Source organism: Calidris pugnax, unplaced genomic scaffold (genome assembly GCF_001431845.1).
Source record: "Calidris pugnax isolate Ruff unplaced genomic scaffold, ASM143184v1 scaffold27, whole genome shotgun sequence".
Classification (NCBI taxonomy): Eukaryota; Metazoa; Chordata; class Aves; order Charadriiformes; family Scolopacidae; genus Calidris; species Calidris pugnax.
The window spans coordinates 16,164,719-16,187,026 of NW_015090893.1; the positions used below are offsets into that span (position 1 = coordinate 16,164,719).

General features: G+C 44.5%; 2 protein-coding genes across 5 annotated transcripts; both read right to left on the reverse strand.

Moving 5' to 3' along the window:
* Positions 1-1,235: 1,235 nt before the first annotated feature.
* On the reverse strand, positions 1,236-5,028 carry TXNDC15 (thioredoxin domain containing 15). Its single transcript, XM_014947797.1, has 5 exons — positions 4,896-5,028; positions 4,331-4,746; positions 3,605-3,768; positions 3,289-3,419; positions 1,236-2,045 (listed from the first exon to the last, which is right to left on the reverse strand). Exons 1-5 carry the CDS (start codon positions 4,951-4,953, stop codon positions 1,849-1,851), a joined length of 966 nt encoding a protein of 321 aa, XP_014803283.1. The 5' UTR covers positions 4,954-5,028; the 3' UTR covers positions 1,236-1,848.
* Positions 5,029-8,589: 3,561 nt separating this feature from the next.
* Positions 8,590-21,736, reverse strand: LOC106891531 (chromosome unknown open reading frame, human C5orf24). 4 transcript variants are annotated; one of them, XM_014948143.1, is made up of 2 exons: positions 12,877-13,306; positions 8,590-10,968 (listed from the first exon to the last, which is right to left on the reverse strand). In XM_014948143.1, exons 1-2 carry the CDS (start codon positions 13,301-13,303, stop codon positions 10,928-10,930), a joined length of 468 nt encoding a protein of 155 aa, XP_014803629.1. In that variant the 5' UTR covers positions 13,304-13,306; the 3' UTR covers positions 8,590-10,927. The 4 variants fall into 4 exon arrangements, with proteins under 4 accessions (XP_014803629.1, XP_014803627.1, XP_014803628.1 ...); XM_014948141.1 differs by lacking the exon at positions 8,590-10,968 and adding an exon at positions 21,591-21,736 and having other exon boundaries at positions 10,975-13,306; XM_014948142.1 differs by lacking the exon at positions 8,590-10,968 and adding an exon at positions 21,668-21,689 and having other exon boundaries at positions 10,975-13,306.
* Positions 21,737-22,308: the final 572 nt, after the last annotated feature.

The window sequence follows — 22,308 nt, forward strand, 5'->3', positions numbered from 1 at the left end:
GCTCCGCACCGCCCCCGCTCCGCCTCTCCCGGGCGGAACCGGGGGACACGGCGGGAGGAGGATGTCCGTGTCCTTCCCTCCTCCCCGGTAAGGGTGAGGGAGGACGGGGAAGGGACGGCACCGACCCCCGAGGGCAGCGGGGACGGGAGGGAGGAGGTAAGAGAGATAAGAGACAGCACCGGTTGTAACGACACGGTCATTAAAGGCAGGGAGATAATTACCGGGGAGAATCCAGCCCTGAGCCTCTCAAACAAAGCAAGAATGCACCCGTTCATCGTTCAAAAATCTCAAATCTTTACCAATAAAATACTTCCCACTTTTATCTTGGGTGAAATCAAAGTTTGGTCAGTGCTCATAGAATTCAGTGATTCAGTGTTCAAGTTGGAAAAGACCCTTGGGATCATCAAGTCCAACCATCAACCCCACTCTACAAAGTTCTCCCCTACACCACGTCCCCCAACACCACATCTAAACGACTCAAACTCACCCAAGGATGGTGCTTCAAGGATGGTGTTGGGCTCTTTTTAACACACATCTTCAGCTTTCCAAACAGGAAAGGCATAGCCACCCAAAAAATTATGTTCTGGGGACATGAGCTCATTGTCAAATCTTATTTTCTTCTTACCATCTTCATTTCTTCCCAGCTTAATTCACACTCTGAAGCCTCCTATCAGCAAACCCCCACCAGGTTCAAATGCCATGCAGTCAAATAATCCAAAAAACCACACAAAATACCAACCCGTGCCTCATCCAAAGTCTTCCATGCCAATTACAACACAACCCCACACCCACTCTTTGTGTAGCCTCAGCTGCAGGCTCTGCAGCCAGCAGAAATTTAAATAAATCTCACCCCTGCTCTTACTAATTAAGGCAGGTGATCATACTCCAGGGACAATTTTCAGTCCTGTAAGAAAGGGACTTAAAAGGTTATGCTAAAAACCCGATTTATTTAAAAAAAAAAAAAAAAAAGGGAAGGATAGTGAGTGTCATTTAATTCTGTAAGAATGTGGTAAGTAATTTGTGTACACACACACAATGAGGAGAGGTTTAGGAGTTAGTCTAAACTTTATAAAGAGCTGTCACTGTCAAAAACTCAGAGAGCACCAAAAAATCCACCACCCACCATCCAACCCCAGCATCAAAGGTGGGAAATAGTCACCCTGTCAAGAGCTGTACAACAGGCTTTGGAGTTGTTATTGCTGGTATATAAAGGAAATAACTCATTTGAAGTACACTTGGTTTTTTAAAACATCTTTTTTTCTTCATAGTTCATTTTACTGCCAGTCAAACTTTTTTAGCAACATCACCATTCACCACCGTTTTCTTTAAAAATGCTGTATTTTGGGAATACATGAACCAAAAAACTGAGTATGACGTGGGCTAACACATCCTGATTCCAGTGGCTACCACATCGTCCGTGTAGCTTTACGTGGAGGATCTGCAGAAGATGATGCCCAGATTCCACCAGAGGGGACAGCTCCACCGAGCAGCGCCACACGCACAGGCCAACGTGCTGTGAAAACCTCACTCCGTTCACAAAGCACCAGGAACTCTTCAGAAGAGCAAAGTCGAGCTCTACCACCTACTTCCATTCAAGTCCATGAAAAATAAGCCCATCAGAGCAGCTTAATAAATACTTCTTTAGTTCATGTTTTCTCATATTTGTTTACTTACCGCATTCATCGCTTTATACAGATTCATCGGTCGATAAATAAAGCAGATTTTTAGTCAAGCTTATAAATTACAACCACCAGATTCAACAGTTCATTCTTCTGTACTTTTAGTCCGTACAAATTCCCACTTTACCAATTAAGTGGGAAATTCTGTCCCTTTTCCAGCACGGGGGGATTATTCCTGGTGTTCGTGCTCCTGCCCCGGGATGAGCCAGCGGATGCTCTCCGTGCGGACGGTAGCGTACATGACAAAACCAGCCAGGAAAAGCAAGGAGAAGAGGAGCAACCAGTCTATGCCTTTGGTCAAAACACTGGGCAAGGGACCTTCCCAGTCTGCCTCGGTCACAGCCACCTCGCTTTTGGCTTCTATACCTAAAAAAAAATAAAATAAATGAAGCACTTGATCCACGTGCGTAATAATCGTTAAACACAGAGAAGTTGGTTGTATTTGGAGCTGCGTAATAATCATTAAACACACAGAAGTTGGTTGTATTTGGAGCTTTGTTGCTGTTCTCAGGCTGAAAATCCTGGCGAGGTGGTCCCTTTGTGTTAACATAGACCTCGCATGCAGTTTGCTTGCATAAAAACATACTGATTTTTACGTGTATTTTCATAACAGGAGAAGGTTTGTTCTGTCCTTCCACAGCACAGCCTTGTGTAAGTTTGTAAGGTTTTGGGTTTTTTTTGTAGTGGTTTTGTTTATATTGCATTGAGTATTTCTGCTGTATTAGCAAATGTAACTTGGAGCTGCATAATAATCATTAAACACAGAGAAGTTGGTTGTATTTGGAGCTGCGTAATAATCATTAAACACACAGAAGTTGGTTGTATTTGGAGCTTTGTTGCTGTTCTCAGGCTGAAAATCCTGGCGAGGTGGTTGTTGTTCTCAGGCTGAAAATCCTGGCGAGGTGGTCCCTTTGTGTTAACATAGACCTCGCATGCAGTTTGCTTGCATAAAAACATACTGATTTTTACGTGTATTTTCATAACAGGAGAAGGTTTGTTCTGTCCTTCCACAGCACAGCCTTGTGTAAGTTTGTAAGGTTTTGGGTTTTTTTTGTAGTGGTTTTGTTTATATTGCATTGAGTATTTCTGCTGTATTAGCAAATGTAACAACTTCTGGCCTCTAACGAAGACCTTCGTAGGCCTAAATGTGTTTTTTTCATTTTGTTTTGCTTTTTTTCTTTTACAGAACCAGAGAGTTGGCTGGTGCTGAGCTCACAGGGTGGCCAACCAGATGATGGAAACTGGAATCCTTTTGTCTCCTCCAGCACAAGAACTGAAACCATCTCATCTCTGAGCTGCTGTCAGCCTTACACAGCTCTGGCAATGATCCCGAGGTTCATCTGCCTTCATTCCCAAATTAAACATTTGGGCAGGAAGATGGGCTCAATCCTTCCAGCCCCCTCTCTGGCTAAACCCCACTGCTTCCCCCGACGCTGTGAGAGCAGCCCAGCAAGCTGAGTTTCTGCTTCCAGCACGCCCTGAAATCCAGCTCCCTACAGGAACTGGTTATAGAAACCTCTGCTGGGTCCTCTCAAGGTCTTCATGAAATTAAAGAAGAAACACCAGGGAGGGGAAAGCCCTACTGACACATCAGGGCTGATTTACATACCTGTTTGATTAAAAATGAAGTCTTTCAGCGTCTCCAGCGTTCTGTCCGTATGATTAAATCTAGCCATGGGTTTAGCACCTTGGAAAAGGAGGATATTGGGTACAGCCACGGTTCCAAATCTAGTTGATAAACTGGTGGGCATAAAGCAAATACAACGCATGAAGGTAAAGAAACCCACAGGGAGTGGGTTTCTGTCAGTTTCTGTCAGTTTCACTAAATTTTCACTTTATAAGAAAAAAAACCCCTCTCTTGTATTTAAACACACAAGTTGCTAACGGAAATAAAGTGATGCTAAAGCACAGGAAATGTGAATCACCTGCTGTGCTGAGACGCATCCAGGGCCAGGAATCGAAGAGTTGGGAAAGCTCGAGGTAAAGAATTAAAATGAGGTGCCAGGCTGGCAGAGAAGCGGCACCAGGGCGTATAGAACAAGACCAAGGTACAGTCGCTGCTGTTTGGGTTCAAGAACTCCATCAGGTCCTGCAGGAAAGCAGAAGAAAAACAAACGGGGACAATTACATATCTAACAGAGTTAATTTCTACATAGAACTGTGCCGTTCAACAATCAATTAGATACTTGACAATATTTATCAAGTGGCTGCACATTTGTCTAACCGTTTTAAAACAGAGGGAGAATTGTATTTAACCTTTTTAAAAGGTTGTGTTAAAAGTTTGTTACTTAAAAAAACCCACACACATAACTATTATAAGAAACAAGCTGCAAACAGACCCTGGTACTGGCAGTGAGAGCCATTAACAGTGTCAGAGAGCGACACTAATCCATGCGGCAGGAAAGGCGACAGTTCACTGCAGGCACTCAGAGAGAGACACAGACATGTGGACTGAGCTCTATCTCCGTTTGTTTCTGCTCAGAATGGCACGAAAAGCCTCCTTGCCCAGACGTTTTCTCTTTTTGCCAGCACAGAGGATGTTACACAAAGCAATTTGCTAAGCCAGACACTGAAACAGGCGCAGGTGCTGACGGGGCATCTTCTGCCACCCTCACACCTTCCCCGAGCAGTGACCCCGGTCACTCGCTTACCTGAGACACGTTCAGGATCTGCAGCGTGAAGTGCTCGATGCCGGTGATGTTTCTCTCCTCACAGTTCACTTTGGGAGCTTTGGCGCTGTCGGTGCCGTTCGGTTCCTCGGCTGGAGCGGGTGGCACCGTCTCCAGCCCGGCTTGACCCGGGGCCCCCGCCGGGCTGCTCCCCGCGCCGCACCCATCGCCTCCGCCCGCCGCCTCGCAAGCCCCCTTGGCCACGGCGGGCGCCTGGCCTTCCTTCACCTCCCCCGGCACCACCGAGAGCACCACGGCCTGCTGCTCGGGGAGCCCGCTGCCCAGCATGGCGTCCGCCATCTCCGCCGTCCGGTACCGCACCGGCTCGCCGCCGTCTTGTGCGGGGCCGCCCTCGGGGGAGCGGGACTGCCCGCTGGCGCTCTGCTCCGTCACCGACCCTGCGTCGAGAGGGAGAGATCAGCTCCGCGCCGCTCCCGAGCCTCCGCCGCCCCGCGCACCGCCCGGCCCGGGGAGGCCCCCCCCGCACACGCCTCCCGGGTCCCCAGGGCCCACCCCAGCCGCCATCGCTGAGGCCCGCCGTCCTCACCTGCAGGGAGGGCCCGACCGAGCAAGGCCAGCACCAGCAGCAGCGGCGGCCACCACATCCTCGGCCCGGCCCCGGCCGCCGCCACAGCGCTGCGTCTCCCCGGACAACGGCCACTTCCGCCGGAACACCAGCCCCACCGGTCCGCTTCCGCTTCCGGCGCGCCAACGCCGTGCGTGCGTACGTCCGTACGTCGCGCCGTGAGGGCGGTGTGCCGCCATCTTGTCTTGGCTGTGGGCGGGTAGAGGCCGCGGCGGGGCTGGGATGGCGGTTCCGCCCCGGGACCGGCTCCCTGCCGTTTGCTGCGCACGGTGTGCGCTCCTCCTCCTCCGAGCGCTCGTCCCGGTGGTGTTTCTGTGGGGAGAGGCCTTCGGGGAGGGAGGGCAGCGCAGTCCGCACCGGCGGGCGCGCGCCCGCCTCTGCCACGTTCGTCCGCGGGCTCCAAAAACAGCGTTCGGTGCCCGTGAGGCCCACATGAGGGGACAGAAATGCGCCGGAGCTCGGAGAGCGGCACAGAATTCACCTCAGGTCCCATTCTGCCACCATTGAATACAAATAGTGAGGGGTTTTAACCCAAATTTTCTCGCCTCAGCAACGGGACCTGCCTGTAGGGCAGCGACACCGGTTCATTTGCAGCACCTTCGTAGGGGCCAAGGCCACCGAGAGCCGTACGACGCGGTGTAATAGGCTTGGCTCTGCTGGAGATTGCAGGCATTTCACTGCTCGTTTAAATTAGTTCAGGTCAGAAATTCTTGCAGCGAGGGCAGTATCATCCCCAGGAGCTGACAGGCTGTTAGGAGGGAAGGGTGATTGCGGGGGCACACAAACCTGCCCTTTAACTCATCTTGTGTTTTGTTACAAGCCCCTGTCGCAGCCCTAAGGGCCTGCTGGGACCGACAGCCGCCTCGGCCAGCCCAAGGGTTTCCCTATTTCCACCCACGGTAGAGAAACAGAAATTGAGTTTGGGATGTTTGCACATGAAAACTAAACTTTCACCTTCAGCCAGGCTGGGTAAGGAAAGGGCAAAAGCCTGCAAATTAGAGAGGTATTTTTAAAAAGCTTAAAGACGAGCTCTTGTCCGTCAGCATAGCAGCAAAGGTCCCAAGCTAGAAGGCAAGATAAATATTGTGGTATTTCTTTTTAGGAAATAGATAATCCTCCTGTCACAGAATTAGCACTTGCTTTCCACTTAATAGCGAAGCTGCAGGACAATTTGTGGCATTTTGAAAATGAACGTAGTGCTTCAGGTGGCAATACCCAGTTTTTTACTGTGTTTTCTTCAAACTGCCAGCACCGTGCAATGCGATTTTGCCAAAACTGCATCTCTTAAAAAGGGAGTGAGAATTATGAACTACAAGAGTATGAGCCACACACACTGGGGAAAAAGCAAGGAAAACACTGTATGTGCACAAAAATGCAGATGGGCATCAGCTTTATTACAGAAATGGCATTTTTCTCTTTATTTTTACGAGAGGACACTTCCCCAACTCTGTCCTTTTATAATGCATATTTTCTTGCTTGGAAATTTTTTTTCTTTCCAACCCCAACTTGTATAAGCACTAATAGCGAGGATGTAAAAGTCTAAAGATCCAGAACATGAGGTTTGCAGATAGAGAGAAAATATTTAATGAGACCAGCTGACACAGACCAAGCAAGAAAGCTTGAAAGCAAGAGCACTTAGAGAATCCAAGCTGCCCCATTGTCCTTATCACAACCATCCTTATCATTGCATTCGGACAAAGCAGCATTTTCAATCTGAAAACAATTTTCCTTCTCCTGGCCAAGGACTCCACGTGGGTCCCAGCTCTCACCTCAGAGCCACCAGGGGCTGGTGCTGGATCTCAAACACGGGTGGTGATACCCCAAAACCTTTACAATAACAGCTTTCTGGCAGAACACCACCATCTGAGATGCTTCTGTGGGTTTAATCCTAAAAAATATCCTTCCTACCATAACACAAATCAAAAGGGTTTGTGCAAAACTGCCTTCTTTTTTTATGGTGACTATAATAAGCAATCTGTTAATGGCACACTAATGAGCTCTCAAGAATTAGTCAGGCTTTATCATACCAAACCCACAACAAACACACTATCCCAGTGCTTATGCATTACAGAGAAGGGACGTTTCTTAAAATTCCCACCAGTTTTGTTCCAAAACTGCTTTCAGCAGCTTACATTTTTCTAATTTTGAATGCCAAATCCGAGGGGTTGGGTGGTATTTAGAGCACATCTTACCAACAAATATAAATCGGAATATTGCTAGAATCCAGGGATAAATACATCTTACTCATCACAGAATAATGAATAATGACCACTCTCCAATCGATTTCCATGTGAAACACAGGAAAAACAAGTTAGCAGTTCACTATTTATACATATGTAGCTATAATCCCTTTCCTCCCCTCTTCTCATATTTGAGTGAAAGGATAAGAACAATTAAGTTACTGTAGCAGCATTTTCAGTTCATTAAAAAATAAGCAACATTCCTCTATTTTCCAATATCTGGCAATTCATACGGGCTTTTTGCCTTAATTCAAATACACGCGACTTGCCCGTAAGAAGCAGTACACATCTTGGGTTAAAATTCAGAAAGCAAAGTATGCTGAAAGGTTATTTATTCAATTTAAAAATCACCCAACAGGGTGGCTTCCCAGCTCTCACAAATCCCGTGGGCATTTTGAAGCCCCCAGAGGGAAGAACACACTCTGTCTCCTGCAGTCGGATTCAATTACGCTTTGGGGAGGCCAGGGACAAACACAACAAGTGCTGGATTTGAAGCAAAATCTGTACAAGGTGTTCCAAAACATTTCGGTGCCAGTTCTAGTCCCTTACCAGCATTTCTAAGAGAGAAGGCCATCGGTCTGGTAACGCTGGCAAGAGGCAGCTGCAGCCAGAATTTAAAAGATACAAACCTTAATTCCAATACATGGGACTTGCCTGTAAGAAGCAGTACACATCTTGGGTTAAAATTCAGAAAGCAAAGTATGCTGAAAGGTTATTTATTCAATTTAAAAATCACCCAACAGGGTGGCTTCCCAGCTCTCACAAATCCCGTGGGCATTTTGAAGCCCCCAGAGGGAAGAACACACTCTGTCTCCTGCAGTCGGATTCAATTACGCTTTGGGGAGGCCAGGGACAAACACAACAAGTGCTGGATTTGAAGCAAAATCTGTACAAGGTGTTCCAAAACATTTCGGTGCCAGTTCTAGTCCCTTACCAGCATTTCTAAGAGAGAAGGCCATCGGTCTGGTAACGCTGGCAAGAGGCAGCTGCAGCCAGAATTTAAAAGATACAAAAAAAAAACCAAACAAAAAAACATCCCAGAGAAAAAAAAAATCATTAGGTTTTAAAGTATTAACTTTATTAATAAATATACATCCATATGATGATGTAAATACAGATCATGAACACTACTCCATTCCCATACACATAATTGCACACGAGTAGCTCAAGTTCATGGACATAAAAACATACACAGTATCTAGTCAGGCTTTTTACAGCAGAGGACGGGGTGCCGATACTAGTTATTGAACAGATTACTCTTTTCCCCAAAAGTAAACCTGTGGAAAAGCAAATTATGAAAGATTAAAGTATCAGAAAGTGGTTCAAATTTCAGATTACAGATTTATCTATTTGGAAAAAAAAAAAAAGAAAAAAAAAAACCAAACAAAAAAACATCCCAGAGAAAAAAAAAATCATTAGGTTTTAAAGTATTAACTTTATTAATAAATATACATCCATATGATGATGTAAATACAGATCATGAACACTACTCCATTCCCATACACATAATTGCACACGAGTAGCTCAAGTTCATGGACATAAAAACATACACAGTATCTAGTCAGGCTTTTTACAGCAGAGGACGGGGTGCCGATACTAGTTATTGAACAGATTACTCTTTTCCCCAAAAGTAAACCTGTGGAAAAGCAAATTATGAAAGATTAAAGTATCAGAAAGTGGTTCAAATTTCAGATTACAGATTTATCTATTTGGAAAAAAAAAAAAAGAAAAAAAAATCACAAGGAGAAAGGTCTAATCTCTACTAAAGTCATAAATATATTTAAGCGGTGTTAAAATATATGCATTAAAATAGAGAAGAATAAACTTCTTTTGTGGTCAGAAAGGAAGTCTGCAGTTCAAAGTATTTATGATTGTTATCAACTGTTTTAACTGTCAACTCTAAGGATAGCGTGAAACATTATCATACATACAACAAAGAACAGCAGAGTCACAGCTCATGAAACCATCGGACGAATGACTTCACATTGCTCTGCCTTTTAAAGCTCTTCAAAAACGGGGGAGGGACTTAAATTCTCAGCTGAATTACTCTGCGTGTTGTGGTTCCAAGTAATTCTTTTCACAGACACATCACTTTTCACTGACAAGGCTTGGTTTGGACTGAACTCTCTAAGGTCTTTCAGACCAAAATGAAAATATATTCATTTGGAACAGAGATCATTAATGGCTCTCGATACGTCATTATTTTTATTAGTTCCAACTAAATCCAAGCTCTAAAGAACATTGCTTTAACGACAAAGCTAACCACTGATTTTAAAAATACTATCTTTGATATCAGTCAGCCACTTCTGATGGTATCTGATTTTTTTTTTTCTGCCAAAATATGGTGCTAGCATGTTGAATATGTCCAGTGCAAGACTTTATAGTAGCAAAATTATTTGGTTTTAAAGTTTAAGTAAATTTCATCAGAAACTGAATAGTAGTTACTATATGTATATTAAACAGTGAACTTGTATAGCGTCATTAAGGAATAATAGCAAGCTAATACATTTCATTTATGTATAAATAAGACGTTAGAAACTTGATAATTAAAAGGAATTATTAAAAATCAAACTTGACATTTAGATCTTCTGAACAGTGTTAACACACAACAGTGATCCTAGCTTATGAATAGCTGAATTATGATATATAATATAAAATAAGCAATTTACCTTACAAGTTATGTTTTTAGACTAAGGGGGGAAAAGGCCAGTTTTCCCATTGGTACTAATAGAGTTTAGGCATTAACATGCTGTTTCAGTGTTTGTCACGGAAAGAAAAGTGTTGGAAAAAAAGCAGGATGTATTCTGCGGCTTATACATTGGAAAAGCAGAAGGATTTGAAAATTCCATTTCTAGTTCACTTTGCATCTCTTAAACTTCTTGTTTCTTCCCCTCGCTGCACAGCACCAGTAAAACCATAGTCAGATAGAAAATAATCGGCTGGTCTCCTTGCTAAATCCAGAGCCCCATTAAGACTCTCTGAACACTTTCCTACTTGACGCTCATCATTTCATAATTGACAGCGTTAATTGTTTCTCACTGGGATTATATTCCATCTGATGTAATTAATAAACACGGTAATGAACAGAAATTGCTCGGATGATTTCATTATTTCGTACTGGAATACAAAACTCATTCTAGGAGCAGAAGAGCCATACGTCTGCGTTACCTCCCGACACACAGCACAGCACCGTCGGGCCGATGCCCCAGTGAGGAACGGGGACAGGAGCGAAGGGGAGGAAGAGGAGGAGGTAAAGAAGTGGAGTTTCTCCAAGGGACAGTGGTGACATGCAACACGTTCCTTGCCAGCGAGGTGCCACACTCCCGCCGTCACTACATTCAGCTGAAGAGGGGCTGCTTTCCCAGCTGAGTTCGGAAAGAACTTAAAGCAGTCTTTTGTTTGAAAAAATCATCGGATTAAAAACAGCCAAATACAGCACAGATCCTGAGGGCGAATTAACTCCCGGTGGCGTGTGTCAGAAGTGAGAGCGTTCTGAGGAAGATTTGCTAAATTTCAGGCCTCGCCAGTTTCTCGAGGAAGAGAACGTGTAACCGGGTTTTCAGAGCTTCAGCGCGAAGAAACGATTTGTTTTAGTAGCAGTTTAGCTGCCGTTAGTTCATCTATCCACTAAGGAGCCATCCAGTCTAGTTGAGGTTCATTGTCTTAGTTGCCAGTGCATACACAGTTCCCCCAAACCAATTTCAACACACCTATTTTTTGTAAAGTACAGCATAAAGTCCAGCTCAACATGTGTTAGGCATCACTGGAACACCTGAAGGCTTGCTGCTTTTTTCCTGATAAAAAAGGTACGAAACATGACATCTGTTTCTTAACTTGTCAGCACTGAAATCAAGAGTTCTCATCAAAACGACAGCAGGCCAGAACAGCATTTATGTTAACAAAAATCATCAGCACCATGACTCATTCAGCACAGGCTCAATTAACTCAAAAGTTTTCTGCTCCCCCAAATCAGCAAACTCTCTCTCTATTCCCCCTCCCCAGATAGTTGAAGCTATAAATTTATCAAAATGTCATGTTATACGTGAGACAACTTAAACGTAAACTTTCTTCCAGATGAAAAAAAAAAAAAAAAAAAGAAAAAGCTTTAATTCCAGTAAAATAAATTTAGAACAAACAATATGCAACATTGAGGACTGCTTTTTTTTGAAGTCTAGATTAAAGTCTTTTACACACACGCACTCACACAACTCTCTCACACTTAAAAAAAATTAAACACGCCCAGTTGAAAAATGGGACATTTCTTTTGGAAGGAGGGAAGGTTTTAGTTTGAGTCAAGAAAGGTATTTATAGTTAACCAACAACATTTTTTTCAGCTCGCGTGCATAGATGAATTACTTTATATCTGGGGTCTAGCAGTGCAGTAAACTGCATCCTGTTTGCATCAGCTATACAGTTTGCTTTTATAAATCATGAAAACGGTGTCCTTTGGTAGATATATAAGCTTCCATAACTTAAATATAGTCTAAGTGTCAAACAACGAAATAACTGTATTTCCAGGAATATCTGGCAGAACTAAGTCTGAAAACTTGGCAACAGTCTCTATTTAAAAAGTTTAATTTGTAAACATTATAGATTAATACTTTAAAAGCTATTAAACTGTCGCCACCTAAGCACAGATTTTTAAAGGCAAAAAACAGTGTAAATAGCTATTTACAGATTTAAGAACATAGTGTTTAATATTAACCAAGTGCGTAACTAGAATGAACAGTACTTAATTTCTTATAAAATATTTCAAATTTCAAAGAATTATTTGCGGTTTGGTATAGGTACTATTAGGCATTTCAAAATTACAGAGCAGAATCCTGTAACAGCAGAAGTAAAAGAACAGCTATCACCTAAAGGCAAATTAGCTTGTATTAATAAGGCGCTGTGAAGCTGTAACGCGCTGTACAAATGCTCAGGTTCCTTTAATATTTTTTTAAAGTATTTCTGGAGTATTAGTCAAAATCGTCCTACTGCGACAACTCCAGAAACAAAAGCCCACCTGAAATCAGCACTTTTAGAAAAAGAGGCTGGGTTTTTTGTTTGTTTGTTTTTTAAAAACTATCTATTTGAGGTCTGTAGAAGCTCCTGCAGCAGCGGGAAACACAGCTTGCTGCTTTCTTCATCAATTTTTCTTATAAGTAATAGCTCAACCAGCCAAGTTCCTTACTGTGGGATAGGCCACATCATGAACCAACGGCCAGCTAATTCTGTCCTCCTTATTTCAATTATTTAATACATCACCACACAACTAGATTTACCAGAAAGTGAATGTAAAACTAGGGACATGGACATTACGTGAGTATCGACACCAAGGCATATGCAACACTTCAGACTTGCTTATAAATTATGATTTAAAACCCAACAAAAAACTCCTTTAAACCAGTGCCTTCTCCACATTGCTTTAAGTTACTGAATTGCACTCGTAAGCTGTGGCATTATCTGAATAAAAATAAAATCTAGGAAACTCAGACTTAGGCGAACACTACAAGAAAACGCAAGAAACATGCCAAACTTCAGAGTAAAGCAGATTAGTAAGGAGTTACTAATTCCCTCCTTTCATTCATTAGGCTGTTTCATTTTGCTGCTGGTTTCCCCAGCAGCGTGTACTCCTCTGTTATGCACCATAGGATAGGGAAAAGCTGCACTGCCACACGTATAACTTAGATTTGCAAGCCGTGAGAGAGCTTTAATGCTACCTGGAGGTCTGCCTGGGCTGACTTTGTATCCCGCCGCTTTGGTCGTACCCAAGGGTCTGCCTGGACTTGTCTTAAATCCAGCTGCTTTGGTGGTCCCCAGGGGTCGACCTGTGCTGGTTCGGTACCCTGCTGATTTTGTGGTCCCTGAGGGTCTTCCACGTTTTCCGGATCGGTTGAGGTTTTTCTTTTTCTTGAGTTCGTCTTTTGTCTCTAGATTCCTGCCGCTCGTGGTCTGCAAGTGGGATTCGTTCAAGGCATCTTGTCTCTGGCAGGCGATGGGTTTGTGGCCGACGGCGTGGCCGTATTTGCTCTGCTGGCTGGCGTACAAGTCAAACTGGTCGGCGGATCTCACCGCGTCTTCGTTAAGGCAAGAACTCTTGCCGGGCCCACAGAAAGCTGCGTTACTGCTGGCAACAGGGTGCATCATTTTCTACCAAAAAAAATAAGGAGAGGCAAATATGTATCAATAGATAACAACACCGCGGTTAAGAATCTTTCAAACGTTACTTCTATTTCTTGAAATTAGCCCAAACTACTTTTGTCTATTTTTAGTAAACAATATTGATGTCAGTAAATTACTTTTAAGAATGAGCTTTATTAAGCTTGCGCTTGAGGTTTTGCATGGTAACCTTTTACACATGGTTAAAAATGACAATTTAAACCATGTATTATTCAGATAGGTATAATTAGGGAAGAAGTACATTGAAGAACTGAACGAGAGCATTTCAGCAACCGAGATGGACGATACCCGCTCACCCACTGTGATTTCAAACCCTTTTAACTGAATCTCATCTCTTCCCTAAGGGTAAATTGTGCCTGAGAAATTCGGTGGCTGTCGAGGTTTAACCCCAGCCAGCAACGAGGGCCACGCAGCTCACTGCCACCAAAGAGAAACCAAAGAGAAAAATAAGAATAATAATAAAAGAATATACAAAATAAAGTGATACAACATGAGACGCTTTCACCACCTGATGATGGGTTGGTTGCCCAGCACATCCCGAGCAATGATTGTGGATTCCTACCCCTTGGGCAACCCCCATTTCTATACTGAGCAGGATGCCTATGGTACAGAATATTCCTCTGGCCAGTTTGTCCTGTCCATGCTCCCTTCTCAGCTTCCCTGACCAATATAAAAAACTACTTAGCAAAAACTAAAACAACGCGTGTTATCAGCATTATTCTCATACTGAATCCAAAACACAGCAGCTACTAGAAAGAAAATTAACTCCATCCCAGCTGAAACCAGGACAGAGGCCTTCTACAGAGGGGTGACAGCGTTGGTGGACAAGGGAAGAGCAACTGATGTCATCTACCTGGACTTGGGCAAAGCATTTGACACTGTCTCACAGGACATCCTTGTCTCTAAACTGGAGAGACCTGGATTTGATGGATGAGATGGATGAGAAAACCAACATGAGCCAGCAATGTGAGCTGGCAGCCCAGAAAGCCCCTGCACCCTGGGCTGCAACCCCAGCAGCGAGACCAACAGGGCCAGGGGGGGAATCTGCCCCTCTGCTCTGCTCTGGGGAGACCCCCCCAGTGCTGCCTCCAGCTCTGGGGCCACCAACAGCAGAAGGACCTGGACCTGTTGGAGTGGGACCAGAGGAGGCCATGGAGATGCTGGGAGGGCTGGAGCCCCTCTGCTGGGAGGGGGGGCTGAGAAAGTTGGGGGGGTTCAGCCTGGAGAAGAAAAGGTTCCAGAAACCTTAGAGCCCCTTCCAGTCCCAGAAAGTCATAATTACAAGGAACTATCTCTATATCCATCATATCAAATCCCTGCAGCATATATACTGGGGCAGAATCACAACAATTAACAATATTACTGATATTCTAGAACTCTTTTAGTATTAATGTTTCTAAATACCAACTGCCTCAGATTTCTTAATAGTGGCCATTCGATAAGAACCCGCCAAGCCACTCAAGGAACAACCTTTTCACCCATTCAACTTCACTAGTTCTACAACTTAATGAGCTGCAAATACTCAGTTTAAGATAATAATATTTAGCCACGCTGAAGACAAGATTAAGGTAATCAATATCTGGCACGTCAGAGTTATTCTGTGCCCTAAGTCATGCTTAGGACACCAAATATTTCCTCCTGCGGTAAATCGCTCCAGTAGATAAGGTCTGGAAGATTTATTGCATTTTCCCCGCAGTAGCTCTGGAATATCACCTACAGCAACCCAATTTAAATTCTCCCATTGATTACTGAATTTATTTGGCAGTTATGAATGTCTTCTCCCAGCCAGGAGAAAGCAGAGAGACGCTCTATTTACCCAGGAGTAAATCCCTGTGCCCTTTTCTTCCGACTCCCCGCTGTAACACCCAATTTACCTTGGCTTGTCAAACGCACATTACACTGTGTGCATTACCCTTGTGCAAATATATGAATATGGTTTTATGTCAAACAGTGAAATTATGATAGCAATATAGTTTAAATATTAGAAGGTTCGAGCAGAGATTACCTGTGAGCTACAGTTCTGGTGCACTGAACGGGGTACAGTGGAACAAATGGGAAACCGCTATTATTGCAGGTGTTGATTACCAAATGAAACAACTAAGGATAATTAGCAAGCCTGTGCTTAGCACAGAACAAAGGAAGTAAGCTACAGGTCAAGAGACCAGACAGACTTTTCCGTGCAGCAAAAAAAAAAAAAAAAAGGAAGTTTAAGGTTTTCTATAATCAGCAGTCAAAAAAATGTTACCTTCCTTTAACCCCACTAGAACAGGGTCCGCGATATCACTACAAAAATACCTGAGATTTTTCAGGCTGCATAATTGCAAACATAAGGCTTCTGATAATGTACTTTTGCTGCCGTGAGAGTAAGCCCAGCGGCTCTGAAAGGCTATTCATCTGTTTGTTGATCCACTAGAGGATACTTGGAGCGGTTAGCAGCATTCTTGTCTCACTGCTCACTTTAAAGGCAGGAATACTGGCTTCAGCCCCAAAAAACATGCTGCTCCGAGTTCGACTGCCACAAAGAAGGATCAGTTCAGCTGCCCAGCACCCGAGGAACACACCAGAGCGGGGAGAAGGCACTGAATAAAGTGGGGGCCCCTGGTATTTCTCAACCAACCACTGCTCAGACTAGTTCCTGTCTCTGTGACATTCTTATTCTCTGCTTTTTCTCCTCATTACAGTCAGGGGGATTTTTCCAACAGACACCATCCCTCTTTCTTGGGGAGAACCACCACAGGTACTCCTGCAGTGAATATATCCTGCTGTAACTGGAGCTTCATCACCATATGCATGTGTTTTGTGTCCACTGCAATACCCCAGCTCCTAACTTCACTTCCAAAACCTGGCTGATGATAGTTTACCTTCCATCTGGCAGCAGCCTGTATCGCTCTAATTGATGACAGAAGAAAAACGTACGAATCAGTAACTATTTAAAATTTCTTACAAGAGGAAGCTTAAAAAAACCCCCACAATCTCTCTGGAAGACCGCCACTAGGGTTGGGTTTTTTTTAATGCTTCCCCCCGCCTCTCTGCACCATTTTTCATCAAACCATGAAAATTTCAAGTAGTAGCCAAGGTTCGCGTTCTGTGTTTTTTGATTTAAGACTTTTTTGGGAAAAGTTTTAAAAAGGAAATCTGTAATCAAGCTTAATTACCCTAACATGGACATCTCCAGCATAATTTTACTCCATTCACGTTACAGTTGGGAATTAAAGAATGCAGTGAGTCTATCTGCAGAGTGGAAGCAGGTTTCCTGGCAGGGAGATATATAGCATAAATAAGAATTGGTATAAAATGCAAAGCTATGCCAATTTAAAAATCACACTCTAGCTAAATTGTATAGCCAAACACATACAACTTTGTGTGTGAGCATTCTTAAATAAAACTGGCCAGAAAAGTTTCCAGCAAAATAGAACTTACTTGTTTTAAATCTGTAAATAAACACGTAAAAGATATTTGGAACAGTTTACTTAAATCAGTTTTTAAACCGATTCAACTGACTGGTTGAATGTGTAAACAAGTAGTTAAGATGAGGCACTGTAGTAACGAAATTTAGTCATATTTCAAAAAGATTTTTTACTGGAAACTGGCTGTAGCGGATTTCCTGTACGGATCTTTTTCTATCTGGTAATTTATTTCTATAGAAATGCTGGGGAAAAGAGGAGACAACTGGATAAGGCAGCTTTGGGAAAAGAGAGGCAGCATTAGAGCTCCCCACGCAATGAAGCACACTGCTAGGAACAGAGAAAGAAACAGGACCATCCATCTGGGACCAGCAGAGCTTTGCTGGGGGGGGGGGGGAATTCTGGACTCGGCAACGACCCCTCCTTTTAAAGTACAGCTGCACTGTGCTCTCCTCAGTAACTACAAAGTTCAGCTGCTTTAGCACAGGTGAGGTGAATTTCAAGTTTTGTTTTGCCCAGATGACAGCCAGGCTACTGATCGGTCAATATAAGATGTACAAGGCTGCCATTAAGATTTATTTTTTTTTATACTTCACAGTCAAGTTTGATAACATTTGCTTTCTTCTGCTGGGAGATGAAACTGAAACCACATTATAGGCAATACACCTAATTCCAGTGATATTACATCTGTTTGGACAGACAGAAAGAGCACATCCTTGTATCCCTAAATAGAGGTTAACACACTGCACAGTTCCAGCTTAAAACCGCCAAGGCTTCTGTTACTGGGATGATCCACCTCTCTCTAGGCTTGAAAACAGGCAGAAAATCCCCACTCATGTCTTGGTCACTACACTAAGTTTTCAGACCAAAGCTACTCAAATCACATTCTATAAAAACACCTTCTTGGGTTGTGACATGATGCTGTCTTTAGCTTCCAAACATAGAATTATAGAATGGTTAGAGTTACAAAGATCTTAAACATCATCGAGTTCCCACCATGGGCAGGGACACCTCCCACCACACCAGGTTGCTCAAATCTCCATCCAACCTGGCCTTGAACACCTCCAGGGATGGGGCAGCCACAGCTTCTTCTCTGGGCAACCTGGGCCAGGGTCTCACCCTTTGCCTTCTTCATGGGTAGAATTTAGCTGCCAGCATAGAAGAGATAAAAATTTTGACAACGTGGGCCCACCTGGAATGGGTGCTTGCTCATTAAACCTGGTCTAGTGGGAGGTGTCCCTGGCCATGGCAGGGGGGTTGGAACTCCATGATCTTTAAGGTCCCTTCCAGCTCTAACCATTCTATGATTAAATATTTTATGCTGAGCACTGGCCCCGTGACCCATTATCTGCATGAAGTAGAAGAATCAGTTCTAATACAAGCAGCAGGTGACTGCTCTGTCCCCCACCCCAGCCTGCCTTCTGTAACATATTCTGCTGGATATTAGGAAAAATTTTTTCACTGAAAGGGTTCTCAGCCATTGGAATGGGCTGCCCAGGGAGGTGGTTGAGGCCCCATCCCTGGAGGTGTTCAAAAGACGGGTTGATGTAGTGCTGGGAGGTCTGGTTTAGTGATGATGCTCCTTGTTTGTTGTGTGGGTGTCTATTTTTGTCAGTTAGGTTGACGGTTGGACAAGATGATCTTTAAGGTCCCTTCCAACCTAGAAGATTCTGTGATTCTGTGAACATCAGCCCAGTTCGCACCAGAACAGACCTGATTTTGCCACTGCTTCTGGTGAAACGCGCCTGAATCAGAGCAAAACTGGACAAAACTGGAAGTACATCTACATTACAGCTTTTCAAATGACGAAGACCAGGGATGGTAAACTCCTCTTGCCAACAGGGATAATTTTGCCATTAATGAGAGCTAGTATATAAAACCCCACTGATTTTTCTGCAGTTTTCCACCGCAACCGATTTCAGCAGGATTGACGGAGCTGGAGGAGGCTGCACGTTTTCATCAGCATCAACCTCTCTTCAGAGCCAATACACACAAAGTAGGAGACGCAGCACTTAAAAACACAAGCAGCTACAAGTATTATTTCTGCACTAGTTCTCCGAACGTCACTTCGAGCAATTAAAGGCGTCGGAGCGGAGCACAGGACCAGCTCTGTTCAGGATCTCGGCATAAAGGCGGCTCTATGCCACGCACGGCAGCAGAGGGGCTGCTGGCCCCGGGGAATACCAAAAGGGCTCATTTTCTTTGCGTGTGGGGGGAGAGTTTAAGCTGCAGCAGCAATAGTATTTTCCCTTTCAAGACTGCAACAGAGATAGGGTATTGGTTCTGCTCTCTCCTCTTAGGACAGCGGGTGCGAGAAATAACCTTCATCACTTCGGTAAAAGAATGTATTGTATCAATTTAAATGTTTTTTTTAAGTGTCGCTTTTATTGTCAGCTCCTTTTCTACACATTAACTCTTGCAAAAATAGGGCCTTGCTCAATTTTTAAAAACCTGTAACTGCTTGTTTTCACAACGTTGCGCTTTACCTTAAGTATTCCCATAAATGTAAGTATTTTAAAAATACAAAGTATGAAATCCTATCAGTGGCACAACATACACTGTAACACCCGAACCTCCATTTGAAATCTAAACTACTTCTGAAGCTGGATAACCAGTTTCTCCCAACTGTGCTGATGGAGCACTTTCCGCAGCTGATTGCATAATATGATTCTTCTCATCATCTGACACGAGGTAAAAATATATTAAATACACCCAAAAGTAAAAGAAACAATTTCTTTACAGCACCAGCTCGGTAGTGCTATTACATGTCAACGTGAGACTGCAAATTGAAGAGACGACATAATTTTGAAAACAGATTATTTCTCAATTATTCTTAGTGCAGAAAGACTAAGAAATTAAGAGTTCTCCAAGCAATGCAAGAACTTATAAGAACGGTCCTCCCGCCAGCAACTCCGAGTCATCTCCTTACATGATGGAAGTTAAGGGAAGAGTTATTTGGAGCTGATAAACCCACCCCCTTCAAATTCCTCTTCCCCAGATGTGCCAGGTGGAGTGGAAGCTGCGGCTCCTGCTCCTTACCAAGGATCTGCAACCTGGTCTATCCCTGTGACTCTGGGAGCTCAGGTCTTTTGACTCAGGCACCCCTTGAAGAATCAGCGGTCTCCAAAGCACCAGCTTTGTATTCAGGACAGAGATCAGCGCTGCTCTCACAAAGATTAGACACTGTCAGGCACTGGCCAGGCTAAGTAAACCTGTGAACTTTCAGAGATCATTCATGATTTGATTGCAAAAGCAGGCAAACGAATAATTGTTAGGCTTTCTAACCTTAAAAAACAAATCAAGTCATATCGAAGGGCAGAGTTTCGCTGGATGCTACTAACATCAGCAAGAACGTCAACTGACTTCTTCCCTTCCCAAAATTACGATCCTATAACCATGTGATAATGCAAAACAGGACGCTTGAAAGGGTTAAGACAGTTTCACAAAAAATAAGGAAGATCATGTCGATGATTTCATTAACTGTGCACCTCAGTTACACTGACACAACTGACAGTTTGGTTTCATAATCAATAGAAAGCGCTCTGAATCCGCATTTTTTTCTCAACACGACAATCTTGCCCTTTCCTCTTCTCCCACTGTCCCCTCCTTGTGCCAACACTAACTATTGTGCAAGAGTAGAATAAACCAACACCGGGGATCTGACCCAGGTGAAAACTAATCCAACAAGAAAGCAAAGGTAACATTGAGGCAAGAGAGGAAAGAAACACACATTTCCATTAGAAGCACCCAGACAGAGATCCCAAGTCAGCTGAAGCCACGTTTGCCACTGACCCACTCCCCCTCTGGTCCCAGTTACTTAAAAAAACCCCAACTAACCAGACATCAAAAAGGTAACTTTGACAACTTAATGGACTTAGAAGACCTGAATGAAGGGTATGACAAGTCCCAAACACGGCACAGGGAATGGAGACTGGGGAACCCCCCTCCCAGCCAGGGCTGTGGGAGCACAGAATCCTGGCAGCCATCAGGCCAGACGGACTGGCTCAGAAGAGAAAGGTTGTGAAACTGTACCCTCATTATTCTGCGGTTCCGTAATTACCGAACTTCAAGGCAATCCAAATATGCATATGAATGACGGAGCAGGTAGAGGTAGATCTTTTATATAAAGAAAGCGTTATTAGCGTTTGTGAAATTGTCCATTCACCTCAAGGAGCTCTCTTCCCAGGTAAACATGAGCAGACCTTGCCATAGCCTAGAACAACGGCTTTGAGGAGCCTGGAGATGCTTATTCATCTCCGTGGGTGTCCTCGCCCACCCGCTCTTCTCCCCAGGGAACAGACCTCGCTGTAATCTAGAACAACAGCTCGGAGAGGTAAGAGGTGCTCATTCATCTCAGTGGGTGTTCTCACCTAACTCTCTCCTCCTTCCCCAGCCTCCTCCTCCTCCCACAAAAGGCTTGTGAAGCTTAAGACATGGATCGAACATCTCCTTCCACAGGACCAGCGAGAAAGGCTCCTGCCACTCAAACCACCCCCCAAACCCAGCCCCTGCAGGGTACTTAATGCCAGACTGGGGAAATACAAAGTCCACTTGTTGAATCTGTTCAACAATGGTCAATGGACAAACACACGGGACTTTTTTGTTTGTTTGTTTGTTTAAGGTTGCACCTAAAACCTGAAGGATGCAGATAAAAAAAATGAGTTGTAAGAGCAACTGTCGCATCTGAAGACTGAAACGGAAATAAACTGTAATTTAAGAAATGTATTAACTGAGCGTTCCTCCTACTCTTTCATTTTAGAATAAAAACCATATGGACCAAAATAACCGTTAGTTTCTTTAGAGAGATATCCAGAGAGAAAGGCATGCAAATTAAAGGCGCAACTACTCACTAATTAATTATCCCAGAAGGGCTACGCACAAGCAAGGATGTACTAAACTATCTGTAACTATCCGCAGGGACACACACCGCTCGGATGCCTTATGCTGGAAGGCAAAGAGGGACGGAAGGCACATTTTGGAGGTTATCCGGATACCCTGACCTGCAGGTGAAGGAAGGCGTGCGCTAATTAGGTATTATTAAGGAAATACACCCCTGGACTGTGTGCATGCATTAAGACCCCCCTCAGGCTAATGGAGATGTGCTCCAAGTAACAGCACTGCAACATCCACTGCCCCCACGCAGGAGAGCGGTGGGCGCTGAGGGGGAGGAATAATTCCCGGGTGGAGCGGAGAGGCCGGGCTGAGGGCCCAGCTCCACCTGAAGTGGCCAAAGGGCCAGCTGAGGGGACAAAAGGGGTTGCCACCACAGCGGGGGGGTCGCCTCGCGTGTCCACCTGTCCTGTGGGTGGGTGGCAAGAGACAGGGCCAGGCCCAAGAGCCCGCATCCCCCCCCCCCCCCCCTTCCCCTCAGGCCCAGGGTGCGGCCTCCTCCCGCCGGGGGACAGCGGGACGGGGGCGGCGATGGCGCAGCTCCCCTCCCGCACCCCGGAACGGCCCTCAGGCGGGGTCCCCAGTGAGAAAACCGGGGGTTCTCCCTCAGCGGCGGGGCTGGACGCGGCCGAGGGGGGAGGGAAGCGGAGGCTCCGCTCCCCTCCCCCGCCGGCCGCG